Raw genomic sequence first — 21,429 nt, 5'->3', positions numbered from 1 at the left:
ATAGCTATTGATGCATGTTTTTCTCTCCTTCCCATTCATCTCCCCCTCCCACTTCCACCAGGCCATGATTGTTTTTGTTGATCCTAAAAACTTCCACCTGGAACTCTATTCTACATTCTTCTGCCTTTGTCATGACCCCGAAGTGCCAGTCAGATACACTATTGCTATTTGCTTTTATGAAGTAAGTCTGAAGAATCAATACCACTTTACCGCTTGTTAGTTTTACTTATGTTTATTAGTTATTTTTTTAACGTTTTCTACATACCTGTTTATACATTTATTGTAATACAGAGACTACATTTTTTCATGTTTTAGTCCTCAGTCTCCCTCTATTTTCTCTTCTTAGTATGTTCACGGAATTCATTTACATAAATGCATTATATTTATTTATAAATCCATTAATTTCATTTATCTTTACTAATTTCTAATTTTATCTAAACAATGTGGTAAATATAGATGTTACAGATTTCAAACCCAAATAGATTTTTTAAAAGTTACTTGATTTTTATTTGATCCGGAATCATTTATTCCTGAGCCATAAGATTTTATTTCTTCAGTTTATTCTGAGATTTTTTTTTTCTTCTGGGCCACCTCCTCTCCTGGTCTAGGAATTCTCTGTTCCTTTTCAGGAAGAATCATCCTCAGTATGGCAAGGGTGGTTCATGTCAGGGTTGATCGACCATATGGCTAATCTGTACAAGTGGTGGTGGAGCATCTTGGGAACTTTGTTTACCTGGATGTGCCCAATGACCAGAGAATTGACATCTGAGCCCTTAAGTTCCACATTACTCTCTGCATTTTTTTTGGCAGTTTTTATGGTTTATTTAGCACAAATAAAATGTGCAAACAAGCTTTCTATTCATTTTCTTCGCTGCGCAGTCTGGCGTTGGGGTTGGTGACTCTAATGGCCAGCCGGACTGCTCTTTCCGCAACGGCTTTGCGGTTCTTGGAGGAAACGCTGTGTGCAATCTCAGCACAGGAAGATTTGTTGCACATCAGCAGCGCCTCCAGCTCCTTGACATTGTGGACTAGGAACGTGCGGAAGCCACTGGGTAGCACGTGCTTTGTCTTCTTGTTGCTCCCTTAACCAATGCTGGGCATCAAGATCTGGCCCTTAAATCTTCTCCTTGCGCCACTTACGCTTAATTTTGACATAACGGTCTGACTGGTGGCGGATGAATTTCTTGGTCCTCTTTTTGACGATCTTTGGCTTCACCCAGGGTCCTGAGGGCAGCCATTATGCCAGTGGCAGATGACAGCCGCCTCCGTAGAAAGCGTGGAAGGAGAGAGAAGGGCCGGGCGCTAAGCTACTCTCTGCATTTTTAAGCAAAAACTTGGCACTCTTTGGGGCCACTGACCCTGTGTCCAACCCCACTGTTTGGCCTGGGCACACCTGCCAACTCCACCATTCTAACATCAGAATGGCACACACTGCTTTTGCAAAGTGAAATCTTTCAGATATTTGGTGATTTTCTGTGTATGTGTATCTTTGTTGGCCTGGGCAGTTTTCTGGGGATTCTTAAAATGGACCCAGAGATCTGAGCCTCTTGATTTGCATGATTTTGTGGATCAAGCTAGTAGTGAACTATTTATGGGAGATCTCCTGCGGCTACTCACAGGAAGATACGGAAACTTAAATACATTTTTTATGCTTACATGTAATTTTTTTTCTTCCTTTCTGCAAGTGGTTGGATTGCTCTTTAACACCTTTTTTCCTGGTCATAAATGAAAATAAGTATTTGTTGTGCAGGAAAGATTCTCTTCAAAGAGGTGAATTTAATGAAAAGCTATGCCAGTATTGCACAGTTGAATTACTTCAATCTTGCTTTTAGAAGAGCGAAAGGGAAGATTGGCTTGTTGAGTGTGGTAATACTCCCTCCACCCAAGCATTAAGGTTAGCTGGGGTGACTCCAGGAGCTCTGGTGGCATAGATGGTTAAGTGTATGGACTGCTGGCTGAGAGTTTGCCTGTTTGAACCCATCCAGCTTTGCAAGAGAAAGACCTGGTGACCTGTTGCTGTAAAGATTGCAGCCAAGAAAAATCCTGTTGGGTAGTTTTGCCCCACCACATGGGGTCACTGTGAGCTGGAATCCACTGGTCAGCACACTATAATAACAACATCCATGTACATGTGTATGTGTCTACATCAGTGGTCTCCAGAAAAGGTTTCACAATCTGGGAGTGCAGTATTGTGATTCTATTTGTGTTTCTTCTTAATTTCATGTCTTTGGTATTTCATTTCTACTGGTTTTACAGTGTACATGAATGTTATTATAGGTGGTGTCAGGTGGCATATAGTGACCCTTTGAACAACAGATCTGAACCCTGCCCTGTCCTCTGCCGTCCTCACAATTTCTGACATTTGAGCCCATTGCATTGTCATTATATAAACTAACATATATTAAAATGTATATCCACAGTGTTTTGTAGATAGGAGTGAATTTCAAGACTCTTGATCTCACTCATTCCTAAGTGGTTCATTTCCACAGTCTCATCACGCTGGAGAGGATGATGTTTCATTCACTCTATGAAATGAAGGGTTTACTGTGTGTTCATCCTTTTGTTGTAGTGTACCATCAAGTTGGAAGCAACCCATACGTTTTTCTAACAGGAAGAGTAAGGAAAACACTTTTTTATAGCTAATTCTAGATTCTGACAATTACTCTACTCTGTTCTAACTTTTCTCTTGTTTTTCAGAAAAATAATACTCTGAAAATATTTTGAAAAGTCCAAAACAACCTTGTAGGGCAGAGCAGAAAAAAAGGTTTTTAGAACTCATGTTTCATCTAGGAACAATGTTTCTTTTCCCTCTATCTTTTCCTGGAGCTCCATATGTAGAGTAGAGGTGAATTAGGAGTCATTGACTGCTGTTTTATGGCCCTACCACTATTTGGAAAAAAGAAAACTTGCTCACAAAGCAACAGGTTCAGTCTGGACTCTCCCATCTCCTCTTAAGTCTTTGCTGGAGAAACTGAAAATTGTCTTCTTCATGTAGGAGATATCACTGTCCTGAGATTACTGTAGGCCTTCAGTCATATTTATTTACCCTCTCCGGGAACCTCTGAATGGACCTGAGTACTACAAACCTAAGATATCCTTAACAGCTCTGTTTCCTTCTCTAAGACTATAAATTGTGAACCTGATACATCCATGAACTTACTACTGCTTATGATGTAAGAGTTATGACACTGGGAGATAATTTTCTTCTACACCCTCACTCCTCTGTGTCTGCATCTTATGACGCAGATTGCTGTATTTTAACTTCTCTAGAAATACATCTATCTTGTGGCCTACTTTTATTTTATAAGAAGTATTTAATAGAATGTACTTTAAATAGAATTTATTATCAAGAAGCAGATAGACTAATCCATTTTCAAAGAGTGACTAATCAGACAGTGATCATGTTTTAAGACTTTTCAGCAAGAAGAATGGCAGAGTAAGAAAACAGAAGCTCCTTAAATTTTTGGAAATAATTATAACATAATTGATGAATATGAATTTAAAAATTATTGGTATAATAATTATATATAATATATATCTATTTACTGTCTTCAAATATGTCTTTACTGCTACATTTTAGGTGTCTAAGCTTCTCAATTCTGGAGTGTATTTAATACATAAAGAACTAATAACACTACTGCAAGATGAATCACTAGAGGTAATTTTTTTTTTAATCTCTCATGTTAAATCTGAATAAATACATCAATGCCTTTTTATTGTTCCAACTCTTCTCTATGGAGTGTGTGTATTCTTTTAGGTAACTAGCTGTGAAATTTCTAATAAAAATGAGATTTTAAAATATATTTTTTTATTAATGGATATTTAAGAAATGCAGAAAAGTAGACAAAATAGCTTTAGTTCCGTCGCTATTACTACTTTGATATATTTTCTCTATTTTTACAGTGAAATGGTTTTATTTCTTCTGTACAGTTGTTTTCATGTCTGTTTTATTCTTTTAGTCTTGTTTCTGGAGCATTATATACTTATAAAGACTTTTTTTGTAAAAACCTTTACATTGTTCTACTTTGATGCTGCATTAGCATAATCTACTCACATAAGTTAGTTCTGGCTTGCCAAAGCTCAGCTCATCAACATTTCAAAATCACAGATGTCATTTGACTTATGCAATCTTTCAAGATAGGATGTAGTTTTTGCGGACTTTGGTTGTGTGGGAGTAATTATCTCTGATTTATACTGCATAAACACTACCAAGAGGCAAGTAGACTAATCTGTTTTCAAAGAGTGCTTAATCAAAGCATTGATCATGTTTCTAAGACTTACCAAGATGAATGAAAGTAAGAAAATAGACTCTTCCAAAATGTTGGTTTGTTTTTTTTTTGGTTTTTTGGTTTTTTTTTACTGTAGTTCAAGGAAGTGCCTGTGATTTACTGAAAGTTAAATATAGTGTTTTAAAAATTATGTATACTGCATTGAAACAGATGAGGGAGAGAACAATTTAAAAGCGATATATGATAGGGTATTATGATTATCACAAGAGTCCAGAATTAAGGTTCCATAGTGGAGTGTACTTGGGGTGGGGGGGGGATTATATACCAATGAAAGAATTTTTCTTTTACTTTTCAGGGAGAGGAGTGAACTGGGGGGGGAGGGCTGGGCAGGGAGAAAAGTGCAACAATGAGTGAATGGAAATCCAAAATCTCTGTAAATGTTCATTAAAATTAATAAAATTAAATTAAAAAATAAAGCTTTAGTGCATCACTCCCTCATACAGTTAAAGACAATTAGATTTAAGTACTTTAAAGATGACCGGCTGAAAATCTGCTGAAATAAATGACTGTTTCAGTTCTAATATAGTTGATGAATATGTAATTGACCTAAAGACGTAGATGAATTAGCTAAAGTCAAGATTAAGAAAATCATGGTTATTAAAATATGCTAAACTTTAATAACTATTTTAAAAGGTACTAGATGCCCTTATAGATCATCTTCCAGAAATTTTAGAACTTATGTCTACTGGTGGAGAAAGCAGCACCAAAGAAAATAAGGTAAATACCATCTATCATAAAACCTTAATAAGAAATATCCTACCCTGAGGGTTATGAGAAATGACTTACTCACTGCATAGCAATATTTAAAATTTGACTTGCTACATAGTAGGTCTCAGTAAATGCCTGTTGCAGTTGGAGTTTGAACAGCTTGAATTTTCTTTTCAAATCTAACATTAACATAATTCTTGATCATGTCCTTGGAGTTTATATATTTGTACTGTTCATTTTATATCTTGGAGAAAGTGCAGCCAGAGTGTTCTTTTGAGGCCAAGGTGATAAAGCTTTGCCTCACATACTTCAGGCATGTTGCTAGGAGGGGCTATTCCTTGGAGAGGGACATGATGCCCAGAAAGACAGAGGGGTCAGTGAAGGAGAGGAAGACATTTGATTAGGTGGATTGGCACAGTGGCTGCTGCAGCAGCTCTAATGTGTCAGAAAGTGTAAGGATGGCACAGGTGAGGACAGGGTTCAGATCTGTTCACAGAGTTTCTATGGGTTGTACTTGATACCTAACAACAACAAAAACAGCTGTTTATTAGCATTAATGATTATTACAGAGCAGCAGATAGGACAAAGATATAAGCATTTGGAAGGTGAAAGCTTAAAAACAATCATAACTAGTAGTTTTTACTTGGAGTAAAATTTTTACTTTAGTTTGAAAGGTTACTGTCATAATCAGTCTGACAGCAAGAGTGATGAGTCCCAGTATCTATTTCAAAATTTGATCTCTAGTAACTTTAAATTTACTTGTGCAACCTTGTGGTTTCTCACTTACCCATCCTCACCCCTCCTTGCCCACACCTTACCCCCTTGGGTTCCCATACATGTTTTACTAATTATCCTTCTATTTTTAAATTATAGTCTTATGCAATATTTGTCCTTTGAGACTGAGTTAGTTCACTCAGCATAATGCTCTCCAGTCTCTCACAAGTTACATAGTGTTTTTCTAAATTGTTCCTCCTGAGTGCAGCATAGTATTCCATTGTGTGAATGTACTACATACAGTTTCTCAGTCCTTTCAGTTGTGGTTGGATGTCTGGGCAGTTTCCATGTTCTTTGTGATGTTGAATAATGCTGCTATGAACTTTGATGTTCAGGTCTCCATTTGTGTTTCAGTTCTAGTTTGGTGGGTGGAGGGGAAGGGGGGCAAAGAAATGGGAAGGATCCAGGTAAAAAGAGAAGGTAATGATGGGCAAGGTCCAGTGATGATTAATTTTATAAAACAATGCATGGGAATGATTGTATGAAACACAATATGAATGAAGAATAGTGTGAAACATGGTGTATTCGAACTTTGTAAGCAAACCAATATAAAATAAAAGATACTAAAAAATAAATATTCAAGATATTTGCAAAAAAAATTTACTTGTGGATTTTTTAAAAAAGGGTCTCATTTCAAAAGATCATTGTCTTCCTGTGCAACTGAGATGTCACCAAAATTCTGAAACGAGCAAGAGGATCACTTGTCATGTGTTAGGAGACCAAGTCATTGGACTGAGGGCTGCATGGCTTTATTTATCATGAGTTCTTTTGACATTTGTTTGTGTGTTTTTCAGTTATCATCCCTGCCTGACTTGATTCCAGCACTCACAGCTGCTGAACAGCGAGCTGCAGCCTCTTTAAAATGGAGAACTCATGAGAAGTTATTACATAAATATGCCTGTCTGCCTCATATCATATCAAGTGATCAGATTTATTATCGTTTCTTACAGAGAATGTTTACAATCATGATGACAATTGTGAGTGAACACCTCTTCTGCTATCTTTTGTGCTCCTGGTTGATTGGTTGATGTTAATGTACAGTCCTGTGGGAGCTGACTCCTCGCTGACTCTCCAGCAGGTTTTTAGAAACTGTGAATTACACCAGAGATTGCACATCTGTCTCCTGCAGAGCAGCTGCTGAATTCAAACCACATGCCTTTACATGGCAACTCCTTACCACTGAACCACCAGAGCTAGATGATTGAGGTTATTTGGAAGTGAGCTTCTGCTCTGTGATGTGACAGAAGTTTAAAGAGACATTTTGAATTGTTACTGGGAGTGACTGAGATGGTCCCCATGAATTCTAAGCTTTAAGGACCAAAGAGGTGGACCAGGGGTTTCAATGAATGTTTTGAGATTGAAGAGTAGCTTATTGAGCCAAAAGAAGAGAAGAATTTATCTGATCGTGGGATCTGAGTTTACATTTTAGAATTGGCTCAGTTTTTTTGTGATTTATCATTTACTTGACAATGATTATCTCTAGCAAATGTTTCAGTATGAATGAGAAACTGACACTTCCGTGGAGAAGGATGAGTAGAATGAGCGATGAGGCCCATTTGAGAAGAATGTGCTCAAGAAAAGGTTGAGAATAAGAGAATAAAAAAAAATAAACCTGGATGACTTGGAAATGACTGGACCAAATTAAATGTACTTGTGTGTATTAGTTTGATTTGCTTGAGCGATACTAATGTTAAAAAAATGAAGATACCTCCAGAGAGATGCAGTGCAGTGATTTGAGAGGGTGTGGATACTGCTTTTAAATTTAGTCAATAACTAAAACTAGATTTATGGGATCAAATTATGCAGACTTTGTAAAAGACTAGTTTAAATATCTGTCTTCATTATTTCTTTAAGAATGTCTTGCCTGTCCAAAAGGCGGCGTCACGAACCCTGTGCATTTTTCTGCGTTTTAATCGGAAGCAAGAGCAGAGACATGAGGTCATTCAAAAATTAATCGAGCGTAAGTAACTGTTGTCTTTATTTTCTTTCCCTTCCCCCCAAAGAAAACCAATGTCTTAGTTGGTCTTAGATGTGCCATACATTGTGTATCATTTTGCCATGAGTTATTAGTTTAATAGTGTTAGAAAGCTGGTACAGGTATCTTTAAGACAGGATCAATCTGTGATGAGTTTTCTTAGTATTAATTGATAGAATAGTATTTACTCTAGGCCTTTGCTGTACAGTTCTGTTCATGAGAAATTAAAATAACTGTAGACTTATGTTGAAATCTCAGCTTCTAAGAAGATTTGGAACGAAAATAAAAATAGAATACCAGTGACTAATGATTTATATTATGTTCCTACTTTATATATTACATGAAAATATTTAAAGTAATGTCTAAATTATTAGACTCATAGGGAATCTATATGTCATAGTCAACTCAATGACACTTAAGAACAATTTAAATATTAACAAAATTAAAAGAATGTGACTTTGCCTTTTAATTTTTTCTTAAGTAAATATGTAAGTCACAAGCCTGTGAATCTATAATAGGCTAAGAGGTGCTTTGAAATATCTCAAGAAACAAAGTCAGTTAATAATAGGTGACATTTAACTTGTTGAGGATTAAAATCAGGGAAGATTCCTTTAGTTAAACTATTAATTCTAGAAATGGTGGTACATACCTGTATATATTTAGTGAATTTTTCAATTCTCTGTACTTATTCATATGCTTATTTGACTATAATGCTTAAAGTACTTATTACATTTTTCTATCCAATATATAAACATGAGTAAATATGAGACGCCTCAAGACATTTCCCTTAAGAAAAAATTAAATTTTGTTTTCTTTACTCTTCTTGTACACCTATAATCATTTTACATCTCGTTTTCATTGTTCATTGCAGGACCTCATATTATTTTGAAAGAGGATTCTGTGTTTTTAGATACTTAGAATTTTACCTCTGAGCATTTAAATAAAGAGGAAATTAACCTTTAAATGTTGATTGGAATGATTGTTAATAATCATGTATTTACATATGACTAATTGAGTAAAAATAGTTTTAAAGAAATTAGAGGGAAATACATAGTTAATTGAATTGTAAAAATAGACTCAGAATTCTAGCTATGTCATTAAATGGCTATGAGACTTCAATCTCTCAGAATTCAAGACCTTTCTCTGGGGGACATGTGCATATCCCATTGAGGTGTTTCTTTGGGATTAAATGAGCTAATATATGTTAAAGTACCTCATACATATTAGATGGTCAAACACAGTAGATGATAGTCATGAATAGTTAATAAAAGTTTATGGAGTTGAATATGATGTTTAATTAAAAAGTGTAATATCTAGCTAAAAGCACTTTGTTAGGCTTAAGGAATGATGGTAATTGTGGACTATGCAAATCTGGAATCTCTATAATAGAGTATTTTTCTGTTTATATTGAATTTTACTGAAATTTTGAGTAAGAAAAAATCTCATAGATTTTGTGTATCTGATTTTTGTCATGTCATTTCATGTAGAACTGATTAAATTCATAATTTTTATTGTTACTTTTAGAACTGGGCCAAGGAAAAAGTTACTGGAATAGACTTCGATTTTTGGACACCTGTGAATTTATTATAGAGATGTTTTCCAAGTCATTTTTCTGTAAATACTTTTTTCTACCTACTATTGAACTGACACATGATCCAGTTGCAAATGTGAGGTATGGTATCAACCCAAGAAAATATTTGAAAATATGTCTTTAGTGGATACTCAAAATCCATTTCTAGCTGATTTAGAAATCAAATGAATTTATATTTGCTTTGAAATTTTTACCAATTTTAGCTTATGTGTTTCAATAGGACTTGGAAACACTATCTTTCAACAGTGTTTAAATTAGTTTGTTTTATTGACCTCACCTGAGGCACCATGCCTCTCAAGATATCGTGGACATGCTCACTAATCTGTGCCAAGAAATTTGGAATATAGCTACCGGGTAAACCAATTGGAAGAGATCCGTATTTATTCCCATTCAAAAAAAAAAAAGATGACCCAACAAAGACCAGAAATTATCAAATAGTATCATAAATATCATAGCCAAGTAAAATCCTGCTCAAGAGTATTAAAAATGAAACAAGACATTGACAAGGAACTGCCAGAAATCCAAAATGGATTCGGAAGAGGCCATGGAACAAGGGAAACATGGCTGATGTCAGATAGATCTTGGCTGAAAGCAGAGACGTGTGCTTTAAAGCACAGTCGTTGTTGTTTATATGTGCCGTCAAGTCGCTTGTGACTCATAGCGACCCTATGTACAACAGCCCTAAACTCTGCTCTGTCCTGTGCCAATCACACTGTCTCCGATACACCCATCCCGATTACCCCAGTCACTGAATCAATCCACCAATAGGGGGCCTTCCCCTCCTGCACTGTCCCTCCACCCTCCCAAGCATGATGTCCCTCTCCAAGGACTGGTCCCTCCTTACAACATGTCCAAAGTATGTTAGACGGAGCCTCAGAATCCTTGCCTCCAAGGAGCTGCCCGGTTTGACCTTTCCAGGACAAATCTGTTTGTTTTCCTAGCAGTCCATGGTACCCTCAATACTCTTCTCCAGGACCACAGCTCAAAGGCATCAATTCTCCTTCTAGCCTCCCTAGTCATTGTCCAACTCTCTCATGCATAACAAGTGATTGCAAAGACCATGGCCTGTATCAGATGCACCTTAGTCTCCAGAGAGACACCATTGCTCTTCAGTACTTTGGAGAAGTCCTTAACAGCAGACTTTCCCATGGCAATACATCTTTTAATTTCCTGGCTACTGGTGCCAAGAGTGTTGACTGTGGAGCCAAGCAAACTGAAGCTATGAACAAACTCAGTCTCCACCATCCATCCTGATGCTGCCAGTTGGTCCAGTGGTGAGAATCTTTGTCTTCTTGACATTGAACCTCAATCCATATTGGAGGCTGAAGTCCTTGACCCTCTGTAGCAAGCGCTTCTGGTCCTCCTCATTCAAGCAGGATTGTGTCATCTGCATAATGCAGATTGTTGATGAATCTTCCATCAATCCTGACACCACGCTTCTCATAGAGTCCAGCCTCCTGGACAATTTGTTCTGCATACAGGTAGAAAAGGTATGGAGACAGGACACATCCCTGGCGTATGCCCTTCCCAATTTTGAACCATGCAGTATTTCCTTGCTCTGTTCTGATGACTGCCTCTTGGTCAAAGAATAGGTTTCGCATTAGCATGATCAAGTGTTGTGGGATTCCCATTCTTCTCAGAGTCAGCCACAGTTTGTTATGATCCACACAGTCAAACGCCTTTCCATAATCAATATATAGCAGAGTACTTGTGCTTAAGTTGAATAATGTGGAAAAGAATGGGAATTCCAGACACTTAATTGTGCCCTGTGAAACCTGTACATAGATGAAGTAGTTCTTCTATCAATGCTGTGTGGTTTGAAATCCACAGCGATATTCCTGAGGATTGCATCCTTTTCCATTGTTATTAAGTCTGTGTGCTGAACAAATGAGAAGTTGGGCTGTATGATGAAGAATGTGGTATCAGGACTGGAGAGAAATGATCAAAAGTCAAAATTACGGAGACAACACAATCTTGCTGAAAGTGAAGCTTAAAAACACTGAAGAAGATAAGAAACTATAGCTTTCCATGTGGGTTGCACACTCTATATTTCAAACAAATTAAAAATTTTACAGGAAGAGATTGCCCATTTTTCACCTGAGGAGCAGTTGGTGGATTTCAGCTTCCTGCCTTTCCTGTCCTCCTAGGCCACCAGAGTTTCTCACATTTTTATTTCGAAAATAAAAATTCTTACCAATAGACCAGTAGACAACATTGGATAGCTGGAGAAAGTTTAATGTTGTCAACCATTTAATTTTACTTGGATCAATAATCAGCATCCACTGTAGTAGCGGTCAAAAAAAATCAAAGGTTTGTTGCACTGGACAAATCTGCTGTCAAGGACTACCTTAAAGTACTAAAGACTAATGACGTGTTAGTTTAAAGATGGTGCACCTGGCCCAAACCCTAGTAATTTTAATGCTTCATATGCTTTATAAAGTTGAACAATAAGGAAAACACAAGAGAAATGATTTCTGCAACTTGTGATGCTGGTGAAAAGTATTACATTTACATACCATGGACTGTCAAGAGAATAAACAAATTTGTTTTGGAGGAAATGCAATTAGAGTGCTCTTTAGAGGCAAGGATGGTGAATTTTTCTCTCACATTACTGCTTGCATATTATCAAGAGGCATTAGTCTCTTTAAAGACATGCTGGGTAAAGAAGAGTGAGTGAGGGGGAGGAAGACCCTCATTGAGATGCGTTGACACAGTGACTGCAACAAAGAGTTTAATGAGAATAAAGATTATAAGGATGGAACAACACAGGGCAAGGGATCTCTCAGCTGTGTAAGCAGCCTCTGTGAGTCAGATTGACTAGACTGGACCTGACCAACCATACGCATGCTGTTTCGGAGCTATCTTCACATTGCATAAATGGTGGGGGTTAATTTGAAATGCTAGCTGTAAAGTTATAAAATCCTAGCTCTGTAAGTCTGTTCCTAAAAAGATCTCATATTAATAGTAAAGAAAGACAGCATCAAAGTCAGTTGACTGAAAGTTTCCCAAGCAAAGTCCTAGCGCGCCTTGCTAAGTTTTCACCTATGAGTTGCACTGAGTTTGATGCAATGTGAAATATATGCATCTGTTATACAAAACCAACGTGGTCAACATTATAATACTTTTTAACATGAAAAATTGGCGAAACTGTAAGGTAGCATAAATTATTTAGGAGGACCAACCTAAAGGTGAGTTTGATTTGCACATTTACAATTCAAGCATACAGAAAGTGCAACTGATTTGGCTTAATTTTCTTGGTTTTATTTCATAAAAATTGGAGATGCATCTTCTCTCAACCATATATATAAATGAGACCATGGTGGGGTTGCCTTGACTTCAGCCAAAACGCCAGTGGCCTAGTGGACAAGGAGTGGCAATATTAGCCCAATGGCAGTTGATTCAAATCCACAGGCTGATTCATGTTAGAAAGATGGCTGTATGACTTCAGCCTCTGAAAACCCACTAGAGATTCAGCTTGGAATTGATTTATCAAGTCAAAGTTGAGAAAGTCAGAAATTTTTTAGGGAAGAAATATGTTTTCCACTAACACTGTGACAGAAATGTGGTCAGAATGCACCCTGTGAGGCCTGGAAAAACAAGGCAATCCCGTTGAATTCCAGCTTTTCCAAATTTCCCTTTAATTTTTTTAGGGTTTAATTCTTATTATTTGAGAAATAGATCTGGTTATGTGGTTAACTTAACAACTTGAAGTAATTTTAGGAAAATAACTTAAGAGTTACTGAGTCATCAATTATCAGAAAGTTAAATATTGTTTGAAAGGAAATTCAATTATGCCTACTCTGCTACTCTTAAGTCCTATTATAGCTTTGACTCTGTTGGAAAGCAGTCTGCGTCAGAATCTTATTGAGGACTCAGCAAGCCACACTCCATGAATCTGTGATCTCTTGTAAAAGATCCTTGCCCATTCCCACTCTGCAACCAGAGCAAGTGCCAGTAAAAGACATGGGTCTGGCAGCACCATTTACTCATTAGGTCCTCAGATACAAAAGCCCAGCTCTGTAGAGATACGTAGAAGGAAACGCATCACAGTTGAGGACAGAGGATCATGGACTGGTGAGGAGGAGAGCATCTGCAGCCACTCTGCCTGGGCCAAGATTCCAGCTCTACACCACCTGTGTGTCTTTGAGAAAGTTACAAAATCTCTATGTGCTTCGGTTTTTTGAGAGGCTAAGAAGCCAATTCATAGGCTGTACTGAGAATTAAGTCCCTGAGATCATATACGTGAAGAATTTAGCTTCCCCGTAGGAATCTTATGGAAATAAATCACTGTTATGGCTTGTGTAATGCTTGCTGGCTATTTCCCAGACCTGCCCAGGGTTGTAAAGAATAGAGGTGCCTATATAGATTTGTTCAGTGTTTTTCATTATGTAAATTCTTTTCTCAAAAATTTATTTTAATGAAAGTTTACAGAGACTTTGGATTTCCATTCATTCATAGTTGCACACTTTCCTCCCTGACCACCCCTTCCCCTTAGTTCACTTTTCTCTTTGAAAAGTACAAAAAAAAATTATTTCATTGTTATACAATTACCTGTAGCTGTCCTCTATGCAGCTTTCATTCTGGACAATTTTCATGACAATAATACCTAATCATATATTCCTCCTAAACAGTTCTCTCCCTCATCTGTTTCAAAGCAGTCTACATTATTTATCCCCTCTTAGTTTCCCCAAACGCCAAAGTCAGTCCCGTTTTACAACAGTGGCACCTTGCAGTATTTGTCCTTTTGTGACTGAGATATTTCACTCAGCATGTCTTCCAGGGTCACCCATTTTGTATAATATTTCATGAGTTCCTTGTTTCTTCAGTGCAGCGTAGTATTCCATTGTATGATTATACCAGAGCTTCTCTGTCCATTTGTTTGTTGATGGGCATTTCCAACTCTTTGCGATTGTGAACAAAGCTGCAGTAAACATGAGCGTGCATATATCTGCTTGGGTGGCAGTTATGGTTTCTTTAGGGTATATTCCCAGTAGTGAAATTGCTAGGTCAAATGGTATTTGCAACTTTTTGAGAAAGTACCATACTGCCTTCCATAGTGGTCGCACCATTTTACACTCCCACCAACAGTGAATAAGGGTTCCAGTTTCTCTGCAGCCTCACCAGCATTTGCTGTTTGCTGTTCTGTTAATTTTGTTATTCTTGACAGGGTGAGATGATAACTCATAGTTGTTTTGATTTGTACTTCTCTTAGAGCTAGAGATTTTGAACATTTCTTCATGTGTGTGTTTTCTATCTGAATGTCTTATTTGGTGAAGTGTCTGTTCATATCCTGTGCCCATTTTTCAATTGGGTTGTTTTCCTTTATCTTGTGGTGACTGACTATTTTATAAATTCTAGATTTAAGTCCCTTGTCTGACATGTCATTACCAAAGACTTTTTTCTCCCAGACTGTGGCTTCCCTTTTCACCCTGTTGGAGAAGTTTTTGGATGTGCATAGGGATTTTATTCTTGGACGATCCCATTCATATTTTTATCCTCTCCTGGTTGTTGCTTTTCAGGATGCTTGGAAGACTGGCTCTGTTGTGGATTAGGGCTTCTAGAGTTCCTCCAAGCTTTTCTCTAATGAAGTGTATAGTCCTTGGTTTTAGTCCTAGGTCCTTGTTCCACTTTGAGTTGGTTTTTGGGTACTGAGTGAGGTGTGGATCTTGCTTGGGTTTTCTACAGATAGTTTTCCAATTTTACCAACACCATTTGTTAAAAAGGCTGTCGTTTTCCAACTTAACTGATTTCATCTCCTTGTCAAAAATCAGTTGATTATAAGTAGATGCGCTAATTTCTGGGTTCTCAATTCTATTCCATTGATCTGTGTGTCTGTCATTATATCAGTACCACACTGTCTTGACCACCACAGCAAGATAGTAGGAATTGAAATCAGGGAGTGAGACACCTCCTACCTTGTTGCTCTTTTTCAGGGCCTCTTTCCATTCCAAATGAAATTGGAAATTGCCTTTTCCATCTCGTTGAAGAATGGAATTGGTTTGTGTATTAGGACTGCATTGAATGTGTAAATTGCCTTTGGTAATCTTGTCATTTTCACAATATTGAGTTTTCCTATCCATAAGCAAGATACAGAAACTCTTAAGATTCATCTACATAGGATCAAGGCTGGAGAGAGATTACCAATACTTAAAAGATTCTTTCCAGCTTCCAGAAATTGAAGGGAAAAATAATCTCTTTGGGATAATTAGAATTCCTTCATTTGAAAAAGCATCACTAGGCTTAGCAGTATCTGTGGTGAGCTCTGAATGAGATGAAGACCATATTACTTCTGATAGAGCTGAGAATTGTAGAAAAGGAGCGGCTTTCTCCCTTTTGGTTACATGAAAAGCAAATACTAATAAACACAACGAATTTTCAGCTGAAGCCTCAACTTAGAGACATCCTGAAAGCTCCGGGCTGGGACTGAGCTTCTCAAGGTTTGGCATTGAGAGAATCACTAACGGCAGTGCGGAGAGCATTCAGATGAAAGAACAAGCCCAGCAAGCAGAGCAGGTCAGGCACCTCACGTCTCTCTCCACACCGGCCTTGGCAGAGAAGTGGAGTTTTAACTGAGAGCAGAATATAACCTTTCTGCTAAACACTCCCTCCTCCTAGAAAGGCGGGCTGGGATGTCTTCCTAACCTCCAGAGCCGCCTTCATTCTCCTGTTTCTTCCTTTTCACCGTAATGTTGATCAGAATGTGGTTTGTAACTTAGGTCTGTCCTTCTGTGTCTTTCCTAACCACGCTTATGTTACTGGTGATCTCCAATCTCATGGCTCAAATACCATCTGTAGACTGCTGAGTACATATCTCCAGCATGCATGTCCTCCCCAGACAATGGATTCTTTGATCCAGTTGTTCACTTGACATTGCCCCTGAGTATTTGGTACTTAAAAGAACTTCAATGCCGTCCAGTCGATTCTGACTTCGATCCTCTTCTCTTGGATTTCTGATACTGTACGGAGGATACTGCCCGTCTGTCTTTGGTAGAGCCACTGGTTACTTTGAACTTCCTGAGACACGTGCCAAGCATCTCCAGTGTAATATATCCAAAGTTAAACCTAGATACTTATTTATGATAATACCATCTGCTCTTTTCCATCTCAGTAAATGATCATTTCATCACTCCACTTATTTAGGCCAAAGACCTCCTGTATATATATATTTTATATTGGGGTGGGTAGAAAAGAAATCAGCCCCTATACTGGGCCCTATTCAGTTGCAGCTTCTTGTTCCATAGGGTTAAGGAAGACTTTGAGGAAATAAAAGTTGTTTGGAAAAATCCAGGTGTAGTTGCTTTGTATGTTCTGATGGGCAGAAGGGATGAAGTGAAGTGTGAAGGCCCCTCATACCCTCCATCTTGCCTCAGACTGTGTCCTGGAACCCTGGGGTGGGGGAAAAGCGCCACTCTCATTCTTGCTTGTTGAGATTGTTGACGGCCAGGCCACGTAGTGGTAAAGAACAACAGGCAGGAAGAGCGACACGCCCAGCATGTTGGTGAAGACGGCGAGCTGCACATCCGTGATCATCCTGACCCCCCAAGGTCGCCTCCAATGCTTGCTGCAAGCAACTCCAAAGGCCTTCTCTTAACACCTTCTCCCTGTGCCTATCTACTCTTAGCAAAAATCCTTTTGTTAAAAAATGTATTCAGAATTCAACCATTTTGCATTACCTTCACTGCTACAGTGCTCATTAAAGCCACCAACATGGCTTCTTAAATTCTTATAAGAACCTGCTCTGCTTCCTTTCACCTGTCCTTGACTGTCCACTCTCTGATTGAACACAGTAGCCAAATATTGTTGTGGAAATAACTGGTAGTTTTAGGCGATTTCCTTCTGCTTCTCATGGCACTGAGACAAAAAACCGGAGTCCTAACAGTGTCCTCAAGGCCCTGCGTTAGCCACCCACCTCTTGCTTCTTCAGTCTGTTCTGACCAACTTAGCAACCTGAGGCAATACCTGAGGTAAGCCTTCCCCAAAAGGACTTGGCACTATTGCTGCCTTTGCCTCTCATGTTCTTCTGTGAGGTTCACATAGACTGGCCCCAAATTTTCTTCAGTTTTTTGTCGTCTTCCTCAGTGAAGATCTTTCTGACCACCTGATGTAAAATCATCTCCTTTGTTGCCTATCTCTGTTTTATTTATCTCCATAGTACTTACTGCAACCTGACAGAGTGAACCTTTACTTGTTTATTTTCTCTCTCCTGCCCCCAAATTAAAATGAAAGTTCAATGAAAATGGAGAATTTTGCTACTTTAGTTCACCCAAAATAAAATGACACACAGCATCCGTACTCCATGTACATAGAAAGATGGGTAATTTCCTCTTGTGTGATTTATTGCCTTTGAATACTTGCTGGAGGGTCAGCTATGAGTCATTTTCAACTTGACGTAATATATAATAACAGCAGTGTATGCATGTTCATGGATAAATGAACTCTTAGGCTAGCTGTCTTCTTGAAAGTACAGAACACTTAACATGTACATTTTTTTTCATGAAAAATAAAACAGTCAAACGAACGCTGAAGTTTCTTTCATTATTTTTTTTTTTTTTTGCTAACACAACAGCGTGCAAAGCTGTTGGGTATATAATTTTTTAAAAATTTTATTAGTTTTAATGAACATTTACAGGGATTTTGGGTTTTCATTCCTTCATTGTTGCACTGTTTTCTCTACCCTCCTCCCCTGTTTGTTGTTCTTCCCCACCCCCTCCCCCGAATGTCTGTTTTAATTGTCCAATTGCCACAGTGCTTGTCAAAGCCAGTTCTGATTAATCTCCTTTATCAGTGTGTCCTTTGTCATTCCCTATCACTCCTCCCTGAGAGAGACTTCACCCTGATTCATAAGGAAAAGGGGATGGCGTATTCTCTTAGCTACTTCCTGCTGAAAAGGGACGCTGTGGGTTTCAGGGTGAAGATCTTCTCTCACTACTCTAAAGAGCCCCTTTGACAGTAGGAAACACATAGACTATTATGGAGATTGATTTTGGAATTTAGATGCACTGTTATTAATTGTGCTTAGAAGTACATGTTCATATCCTTGAAGATGTATCATGGAGGTATTGCAACCTAGAAGACACAAATTTAACAAGTTAAAAGTACATGAGTCAAAAATTAACAAGTAATAATATTCCGAGTAGAGGTTCTAGTAGTGGCACAAATCAAGTTACAGAGGGAAGGTTGTTCTTACAATAAAAAGCCTATAGACTACCACTTTGTCTATTATAGTGTACATGTTAGGAACCACAAGATGTAGAGGCTCATAGTGTACATGTTAGGAACCACAAAATGTAGAGGCTCAGCTATGTCATTTATGCTTCTTAAGTCCTGGAGAAAATTCCATCTACCACTGGGCTGTTTTACAACTCGGAAGTTCACATGCAAGGTAGAGATGAAGTAAGGAACTGCTTATGAGGTTTTCCGTCCATTCCAACAACTAAGAGATAGAAGAGTTGGGACCTCAGAAGGCTTTTTGGACCAATTAGTAGGCTCTGTGTCCAGGAGAAAATGAATATACTTACCAGTAATGTTAATGCTCATCCACGGCTCTTCTGGGAGGACATTTTCATGTTCTTATTGTTCAAAACATGCACTAAAGTAAAAACCTATTTTCTTTATTATAGAATGAAACTTTGCTACTTGTTGCCCAAAGTGAAATCGACTCTGAAGATTCCAGCAGATAAACATCTACTACAGCAGTTAGAAATGTGTGTGAGAAAACTCCTGTGTCAAGAGAAAGATAAAGATGTTCTAGCCATTGTAAAAAAAGTAAGAGTCACTGTTGCACAAGCATTTCTATTTCTTGCATTAAATTAATGTTAAGTATAGCTTCAGTATTGTATTTGATAGGATAGTAACTTGTTGTTGTTAGCTGGAACTGACTCATAGCCAGCCCTTCAGCGGGTTTTCAGAGGCTGTAAACTGCATGGGAAGGGATTGCTCATCTTTCTCCCTGGTGAGCAATTGGTGAATTCAAACTGCCTACCTTTGGGTTTGTGGACTAAGGTACATCTGTTTCAGGCCATGATCTTTCGAATTATTGATGTCCATCTAAAAGCTGGAGAATGAATAATGATGACAGGAGAGAAATTGATGCCTTTGAGCTGCGGTGTTGAAGAAGAGTACTGAACATCCTATTGACTGCCAAAAGAACAAACAGATATGTCTTAGAGAAAGTACAGCCAGAGTGCTCCTTGGAGGCAAAGATGATAAAGCTCCATTTCACATGGCTGTTCCTTGGAGAGGGATATTATTCTTGGGAAGTTGGAGGGTTGGTGAAACAGAGGAAGATCCTCAATGCAGTGACTGCCACAATGGGCACAAGTGTGTTAGAAATGTGAGGATGGCACAGGGTAGGACGGGGTTTAGCTCTCTTTGTTCATAGAGCCATCATGGGTCATACTCAACTCAATAGCACCTAACAAATAACAGCCTTTGGGTTGGCAGCACAGTGCTTACTACTGTTGTTATTAGGTGTCATGGAGTTGACTTTGACTCATGTCAACCCTTTGAGCAGTACACCTGAACCTTGCCCTATCCTGTACCATCCTCACTCCCTCCATCATGCTCAAGCCCATTGTGGTGGTCACCGTGTTATTCTGTTTGATTGAGGATGTTTTTCCCCTTTGCTCACCTTCTGCTTTTCCCAGCATGGTGTCTCCAAGGACTGGTTCCTTCTGAAAATATACCCAAAATATGTGAGGTGAAGTTTCACCATCCTTGTGCCTCTAAGGAGCACTCTGTCATACGTTCTTCAAGACAGATTTGCTTGTTCTTTTGGCAGCCCATGGGATATTTAGGGACCTCTGCTGGCCTGGTGGTAAGAAGCTAGTTTGCAATCCCAAAGGCTCACGTTTTGAAGCCACCAACTGCTTCATGGGCAAAAGATGAACAGTCTCCTCCCAAGTGATTAACTGCCTCTGAAAACCTGCTGGAAGGTCTGCTATCAGTTGGTTCCAACTCAATGGCACATATCAACAACATAGCATATTTAATACTGTTCTCCAGCACCACAATTCAAAAGCATCAATTCTTCAGTCTTACGTATTCGGTAAATACTGTTCAATAAATATTGGTCATTTAGTAGGGAACACTTCATTAACCAGATCTTATTTTTAAATGACCATATTTGTCAATAACAACAACAACAACATATTTGTCAGTTCATCAGTACTGTGGTGAGGTCACTATTAAACTTAGCCTACTCCGTGGCACCTAACACCAGTAGCCCTGGGAAGGGCTTCAGAGTTAATCCACGGGTCTGTTCAACCCAGTAGTTTGTCAGCCTGGATATAATCTGTTACCCTGAGCATGTTTCTTTGTTCAGCAGTGTGACAGTGTGTCTATGATTTTGCTTGTTGGGGTTGTTTGTTTTTTTGTTTCAGCACATGAGCTTACAGGTGTGTCAGAGACAGTGCGATTGGCAAAGGATCGAGCAGGGTTTAGGGCTGTTGTACATAGGGTCGCTATGAGTCTCAAGCAACTCGATGGCACATAACAACAACAGAAAACTTAAACAGTAAAAATTTAGTTCAGAGGTGCACAGTTCAAATCCATCAGATGCTGTGCTTGAGAAGGAGGAACGATGTCCTCCTGTACCAGTCAGATCTGATTTGATGGTACACACACAAAAAAATAGTGAAATAAAAAAAAATTTAAAAAAAAAACAGTAAAAATTTTAATCATTGAGGTCAAATCTTTAAATGGTTTTATTTACCATCTTTAAATAATGTTTATATAAGATAAAACAAAAATGATTGCTTTTCTGAATTGGAATGTCAATTTGACAGTTGACACAGTTGCCATATTTCACTCAGAGGCACACAGTGTGGTTTTTGCAGCCCACGAACCTCTGCAGCTTGATTCCCTCTGTGCACTGTGCGCATATGTGGCACTAGCACATTACTTGAGAAAAATGGACTTGTAGCACAAAAATTTAAGGTCTTTAACAACTTAATAAGGATGGCATTTAATGTAATTGAAGAATTATTTGATTTTTTCCTAGTGATCGTTGATAGACGTGTCACATGAGAATCATGAGAAGCTTTTTAATAAAATCATTTTTAACTTAGTCTTAATTAATATAGTTTTATTTT

The 21,429-nt window shown here is 38.2% G+C and overlaps 1 protein-coding gene across 1 annotated transcript in view; it reads left to right on the top strand.

Annotated features, from left to right (window-relative positions):
- The window catches only part of PPP4R4 (protein phosphatase 4, regulatory subunit 4), a 134,594-nt gene that overhangs the window by 93,778 nt on the left and 19,387 nt on the right, over positions 1-21,429 (top strand). Inside the window, exons 11-17 of the mRNA XM_006879096.1 lie at positions 62-181; positions 3,581-3,658; positions 4,923-5,006; positions 6,566-6,748; positions 7,626-7,731; positions 9,271-9,418; positions 18,958-19,102. Of these exons, the coding sequence (XP_006879158.1) occupies positions 62-181; positions 3,581-3,658; positions 4,923-5,006; positions 6,566-6,748; positions 7,626-7,731; positions 9,271-9,418; positions 18,958-19,102 (864 nt within the window). The remainder of the gene's footprint in view (positions 1-61; positions 182-3,580; positions 3,659-4,922; positions 5,007-6,565; positions 6,749-7,625; positions 7,732-9,270; positions 9,419-18,957; positions 19,103-21,429) is intronic.

This window comes from Elephantulus edwardii, unplaced genomic scaffold (genome assembly GCF_000299155.1).
Source record: "Elephantulus edwardii isolate Elephantulus edwardi_28Jun2011 unplaced genomic scaffold, EleEdw1.0 scaffold00002, whole genome shotgun sequence".
Lineage (NCBI taxonomy): Eukaryota > Metazoa > Chordata > Mammalia > Macroscelidea > Macroscelididae > Elephantulus > Elephantulus edwardii.
This window is presented reverse-complemented; position numbering and strand designations above follow the sequence as displayed.